Consider the following 6720-nt stretch of genomic DNA (forward strand, 5'->3'; position numbering starts at 1 on the left):
CAGTCAGAGCATCACGGAAGGGGGTAACAAATATAATTTTAATAGAAAACAATAAGTTCAGCAATATACATTAAATAACATACACAGAGGAAGATGAGGGAAAATGGAATGAAGGAGGTTCGGCTCTTGTCCAAGGATGAAGTCGTGCAGCAGAAGTCCCACCTGGGCTCGCTTTGCCTTCCGCAGCAGGCAGGCAGGCTGCTGCCCAGTCCCGTTTGGAAGTTCGTCGGGTAAAAACAAGTCCTTACAGACCGAGTTCCAGATGAGCTTTCCTGGCATGGTTTCTTTCACCACTCGAGAAAACAACCTGCTTGGTCTTTCTTCGCATGAAAGGACTGCGTAAGGGGTTGCGTGAAAATACAACGGGTGCATCACCTTTATTTATTACTATCTAGGTGGTTTAATTTTTCTATGTCCAGGATTAAAAATGTATTGCTTTTTTTGCAGATGGTAGTAGATGGTATTTTTGCAATTTGTTTGTATTACAGTTGGGCATATAAACAGAGGGTCAGAATAATGGTAACTTTTGAGGAAACTCATTATTTTAACATTAATTTGAATGTCAGCAATTTCAATTTGCTGAAATTCTTTTCTTGTCTAATTCTGAAGCTTTAAATGTATTTATATTTATACTAACAGACCTAAATCAGAATCTTTTACAGCCAAACCCTGGACACCCGTAATAAAACATTCACTATAAAATAATCAGTAAAAAAAATAAAAAAATATCAAATCCAAACATAAGCTTCTTGCTTTCATGGCACAAACATACCTAATTCAGGAGTCAGAAATGCAGTGATAAAATTACAGCAGGAAGCTATAACAGGAAAGCTTATGCCAAAAGCAGGGCCATATATACTTTACAGAAGCATAATCAAGCACTTCTGCTCCCTAAAAAAATGCTGCAGACTAAACTACACTAAAATGCTGCAACTGAAAAAGGGGCATTAGCCTACATTACCCAAACGTCTAGATTCTAAACAGAAAACTACAAGGTGAAAATAAGTTTAGCTTCAGCAGAACTTTCACAGATTATCAGCATTTAGTGCTGATTATTTGCAATGATACCTCCCTCCTCTCACTGTACAAAATTAGTATGAGATAGAAAATAAGAACGTTTACTAGCTTGCTGCTTTGCCCAGTGACAGGATTCACTTGTATTTGTCTTCTTTTTGGCTCTGTGGTTGGACATCCACAGAAAAAACATGCTATTCTCTCTTTAAACATGGATCTTTATGTGTGAGTCAATTCAGAACATCACATTACTTCTTATTTCATCGTCACTTGTAGTATGTAGGATTTAAACAGGAATAGCTACCGTGATTTCACTGGGGCAGTTTCAAAACTACAGAAGAGTCAGCAACTCAGTTAACATAAATAGCTGAGCTGAACCAAAGAGCACATTTATGCAATTTGGCTGTAGTACTATTATGCAGCAGCAGCAGAACACCTTGGCAACTATGATCCTGTTTGCATGCAACTGTCTGGTAACAAACAGAGGAAAAAATGCAGAAATGTCATATTCAACGTTGTCTTATGCAGTCCTGGAAAAAAAAAATGTTTTCCATATAACAGAGCAAATGTTTCGTATTGCAGGTTGGTTGCATAACTTTCCCTTTATGAGGTGAACTGTTGTTTAAAAAAAAAAAAAAGGCATCAAAGACGTCTGAAAGAAGCACATTTACGAGCTATGCTAGGATGAGGCTGTTGGAAACTCACAGATGTGATTAACAATTTTGTTTCTTCCTACTTATTGATTAATGACATTCATAAGCAACAGGACATTTGGCTTGCTTTTTTTTTTTTTTTTTTTGCTTAGCTGTTTCGCACAATAACCATCAAATGAAATAAACAACAATCACAACAACGTATGTAAGGCAAGGCTTAGGACAACAGTGCCATGTTTTGCCAACATTCTCCAGAAGCAGCTACTCGGTTCAGCAATCTGAATTTGAACAACAGAATACAGGGAATTTTCATTTAGAGCTTTCTTAAAAATAGGAGCAACACAAAATGAGCAGTTCTTGTTAGCTGTAATCATTCTAGATATACATAAATGGTTCTGCTGAAAGGAATTCTCTTCTCTTTGTTCTCACCAGGAAGAACAAAGGCAGCTTTGTAAATGTTTATGAAGGAGGGTGGGAAGGGTATCATCTTCCTGAACAAAAGAAATCATCCGCTGACACTTGTATCCTATTCACATTTGTAGTGGGCAGACACAGTATTTAAATAAACCAAACCAATACAACTGGCAGCCTGGGACCCTGCTGTTCTATTCCCCAAATTATTGGATTTAAGGCTCCTTTCAAGCATTCCAACAGGTAAGAATTTTAATTCAGGTTTAAACCTGTCTGCACAGTCAGACATTAAAGAAATACAGACCAGAAAGATTTAGTGTAACTACTGCATTGAATTCTACAGCCATCATGGTACTTCAGAACCAAAAAACAGAGCAAGTTCATGGCAAAAGATAAAAGTAAAGAAATAGACACAAAGGTCTGTGAAAACATCTCCCATTTTGCTGTAGGTGTCCATGGAGCGACTGATCACTTCTGCAGGGATTCCAGACAGTAAAAGAGCAGCAGTTAATACCGTCGTTTTCACCTTCTTCTCACTCTAAAAGAAAAACAGTAGCATGTTAGTTCTTCGGTTATAACCCAGTCCTGTTTTACATACCACAGATGTGCCAGTTTCACACACAGCCAGGAACATTCCAAATTCATCGGTAAGAACAGCTTGTTGGACTGATTCTCTCTAGACATGCTGCAGGATTCACACCACCTTACTTATCCTAGCCACAGATTCGTGTTGTGATGGATCCGATGGGGCTGAGTGAGAGGCTGATTAACAGCAGATAAAATTCCTCCCAGCTGTTATGCCTACTTCCCACTGGCACTCCGAGCGGGCTGTGAAGTGGGGCTGTGCAGTAACTTCTGCATGTGTGGGAAGAGTCCCAGACAAGGGCAACCTGAGTGTAAGAATCCAAGCCAGGCGCCTCCACTGGCAGAACAGGACTAATCCCATCACGCTACTTGGCAAAGGATACCGTTGCTTTCCAACACAGACAAAATGATGTAGGATTGAAAAGCAACTGCTCCTTTCTATTTTAGTATTACTCCCGTTGGCAATTTTATCCTCTGAACTCAGAAATGCCCCAAAGGCCTTTTGAAAGCCATTCTCTCCGTAACATGAGGGATCCTGAGGATGCAAGGAAGCCTGACAGGCAAAAAAAACACAGAGGTTGAACATTTTGGTAATTTGATGATACCTGCTGGACACCTTAATTTAATCCAATCCAAATTAAGCATTCGAGAATCTTTCTAGGTTTCATTAAAGAAAAATTCAGGAGAGCAAGCTGATTAAACTCATCTCGGTATAACCGAAGAAAAAGCAAAGTGGGAAGGAATCACTTTAAATTCTGAAACTGAAAAGCTAATAGTAAAACCAGCAGGAGTGGGACCAAAAAGAACTAGCAAATGAGCTAGTGCAAATCTAAGGCTAATTCCCTTTTTATGTTTTCACACACCAGCCTAGAATGACTACTATGAAGTTCAGTTTTCAATGATATACATAACTTCAAAAGAACAACCACTGATTTACTCCGATTTTCTACAACTAATCTAGTATTCTTTTTAAAATGCAGATGCTAAGCTATCAGCATAACTTAATTCTACAGTTTAAAACAGCAGAATATATCACACACATTGGTCCTAAAACAACACAATCTAAGAACAAGTTAAACCAAAAACATTTGTAATTAACCTGATTTTGAAAAGTTATTTTACCTTTGGAAAGTACTTGGACAGTCCCATGTAAGCAAGTTGTAGAGTAAGAAACGGTGCAAATATTGACTGGAGGAACAGAAAAGAATACATGAAGATTATTTTATTGGTAAGAAAAGCTAAGAAAACACAATAATTTAATGCTTCTCCAATCATAAATTAATATTAGGTAGGTATTTTGTGGAAAACAACAGCACTATTCTTGAATACTAAACACCTTAACAGCCAAGTGAAAAATATGGCCCTATCTGCTTTGGGCCTAAAAACTTGAAATTGCACAACCACAGAGCCCTGTGTAAAAATGAGCCCAGTGATCCAGAAGGTGGCAGGCTGTACCAGCCACATACTTCTCTATGATGTATGGGCAGATACCTGGATTATTTAAGAACTATTTTTCTCAAAAGGTTGATAAATGAGTAGGATGTACTTATCATGCTACAACTGTTGTAGTTTTTACTCTATTATTCCTTTGTAAATTCCAAACTAGAAGAGCAGTTGACTCAAACTTGCAGGGGACTGAAGCAGCAACAACTATGCCAGTTTCTGCTCCTCAAACACTATGGACTGAATGTGTGCAACTCTCAGCTTTTACCCAGTAGCTGTGCTAGATAACACAGATTTTGCCATAGTTATCATCTCAAACTGTGTTTTCTTCCCACTTTTATATGGCTGTTTGAAATGTAGAGTGCCTGAAGTTCCCAATTCACTTGGCCCTAGATAAACAATATTTCACGAGTGGGGTCCTAAGTTTACAGCAAAGTAGCAAAAAGAACAGGAGATTGTTTGCTTCCCTGAACTCACCAAGTACTTGCACACAAAAGCCCTGACCGCAATGGCAAGCAGAGCACAGCCCACTAATCTAAAAATGCGGAAAGAGTCAAACTCCTCCACTGCATTGCCATTCTCTTGGCTTGGCTTCTCATGCATCAGCTGGTTCCTCAGCTTCAGAGCTTCATCAAATCTGGATAAGTATTGTTCTAATCCATGTCTAGGTGGCCGTGGTGCAGCTTCAGATGGCAACTCCCCTCTGGTACGGTGACGGAGCTCGCTTGTGCCCTCATTGAGGAGCTCTGGGGTTTTACTGAACAAGTCCTTATCCCCTTTGAGGTCTACCATGCTGCCTGCGTGGTCAGCTGGTCCGGCCATATTGCAGACAGAATCACCCAGCACAATTCGCTTTGAAACTGAAGGAACAGGAAGGGAATTTGATTTATCTTGTTCATGTTGAAGCTTTGATTCTCCATGACTGTCATCATCTAAGGAAGAGAAACAAAAATACAGAGTTATGCACACGGGGTACTTAGAAAACACTTTAGCCATACCGGATCGAGGTCCAGGGCTGAGGTCTCCACTTCTGAAGTGAAAACACAGATTCGTGATTATTAAATGTGCTGATTATTAAACATAAACCCAGATGAATTAGCTGAATACCAGTAAGCCTGTTTTATATAGAAATGGACTCAGATGAGAAACGACCTATTCAGAACAGATTTACTCTCTGACTTGTATTACGCCATACATCATAACGAAAAAGGAAGAGCACAGCATGGGCCTGACTGAAAACTCTCATCAGCTTCACCAAAGTTACGCGTTTGCACAGCTGGACTCAGCGCACTCCTGGCTCCCTCCACCAGCCTGCAGAGACCCCTACGTGTACCACACGCTCTGCACTGTAGGGCACTCCTGGGAGCTGATGCTAGGCAGACGCGCATGCAATGCCAAGCAGAAGTTGCAGCCGTCAGTCAGCAGAAAAAGGGAAGCATGGACTTAAGCAGCAACACTGTATGCACATGAGGAAAGGTGTTATTCCACATATACAGCGCAACATAAAAATACAGAGATTCAAAGACAGCGAATTGCACAGAAAGAGCACTGAAGAAGACTGAAGACTGACAAATGAGCAAGTAACAGAAGTGTACTTGGGCTTGTTTTTCTCTCCTGTCAAAAGCAAAGCAGCAAAAACTTGCTCTGTATTAAACCTGAAAAGATGTTGCAGCAACAGCGGTGATGACAGCAAACACAAACCAAGTCGAGAGGCATGCTGAACAGCTCTGGTCCTGCTACAGAGGGTGAACCAACACTGAAAGAGCATTCAAAGAGTATTTTTCAGTACTAAGGCAGTTTGATTCATAGCTTACGGCCACCTTTGTAAACTGAAAGATGGGAAGTCTGACAGTCAGCTCCCTTAAAGCGTGTACATACGCTTATAAATGACCTGGCTGTGCATCTGCAAGACACCTGCACGCCCACCACAGACACCGAGTGACCGATTGATACCCAAATGTCAGACAACTGCTCCGTGCACACACTGCCACCAGACCTTGCAGTGACAGCCTGAAGACGCGGGCACGTTTCACCCCTCCTCCAGCTACGGAAACGTCCCCGCAGGGCACTGACAGCTCGCTAGGGAAAACCCAGAGGCCCGGAGGGCCTCATCCCTGCGGATTTGGGGCCAAACCCGCGTTTCCCCCCTGGGAGGAGCGGGGGCTCCGCGGTCCCCTCAGCACCGCCCGGCCCAACGGCCCCCCCACACCTCAAGGCGGCGGCGCCAGGCTCACCCTTGGCGGCGGGCCGGTGGAAGCCCATGATGCGGTTGATGCGCTCCTCCGAGTTCATCAGGAGCTTCCTCCGCCGCAGCTCGGCCCGGCGCTGCGAGGCCGAGAGCCCCGAGGGGACCCCCGGGGTGGCCGCCGCCGCCGCCCCGCCGCCGTCCTCCTCCATCCCCTCAGCGCCTCACAATGGGGCCGCCCCGCCTCAGCGCGCAGGCGCCGCGCCCGCTTCCAGGTGCCGAAGCCGGCGGCGCCATGTCGGGAAAGGGCAAGGGGAACGGGGACGAGCCCGGCCTGCGTGGTGTCTCGGCGGCGCCGCGCCGGGCGCAGTGCCCGCAGCCAAGATGGCGGCGCCCGCCTCGGAAATGGCGTCGCGGCGGGAGGCAGGC

At 43.5% G+C, this 6720-nt stretch overlaps 1 protein-coding gene across 2 annotated transcripts; it reads right to left on the reverse strand.

Annotated features, from left to right (window-relative positions):
• Positions 1-26: 26 nt before the first annotated feature.
• Positions 27-6560, reverse strand: CAMLG (calcium modulating ligand). 2 transcript variants are annotated; one of them, XM_082771862.1, is made up of 4 exons: positions 6341-6538; positions 4584-5038; positions 3786-3851; positions 27-2616 (listed from the first exon to the last, which is right to left on the reverse strand). In XM_082771862.1, exons 1-4 carry the CDS (start codon positions 6501-6503, stop codon positions 2425-2427), a joined length of 876 nt encoding a protein of 291 aa, XP_082627988.1. In that variant the 5' UTR covers positions 6504-6538; the 3' UTR covers positions 27-2424. The 2 variants fall into 2 exon arrangements, with proteins under 2 accessions (XP_082627988.1, XP_082627987.1); XM_082771861.1 differs by lacking the exon at positions 27-2616 and adding an exon at positions 2712-3216 and having other exon boundaries at positions 6341-6560.
• Positions 6561-6720: the final 160 nt, after the last annotated feature.

The sequence above is a fragment of the Aythya marila genome (genome assembly GCF_965140915.1).
Source record: "Aythya marila genome assembly, chromosome: 14".
Classification (NCBI taxonomy): Eukaryota; Metazoa; Chordata; class Aves; order Anseriformes; family Anatidae; genus Aythya; species Aythya marila.

Bases quoted from the DNA above. Each gene is read 5' to 3' on its own strand.
- CAMLG (XM_082771861.1), bottom strand. From the start codon at position 6,503: ATGGAGGAGGACGGCGGCGGGGCGGCGGCGGCGGCCACCCCGGGGGTC. The intron at 3,852-4,583 runs GTGAGTTCAGGG...CTGTTCCTCCAG, and splicing joins CTTTTGTGTGCAAGTACTTG to TCAATATTTGCACCGTTTCT. The intron at 3,217-3,785 runs GTAAAATAACTT...TTTGCCTGTCAG, and splicing joins TGTCCAAGTACTTTCCAAAG to GCTTCCTTGCATCCTCAGGA.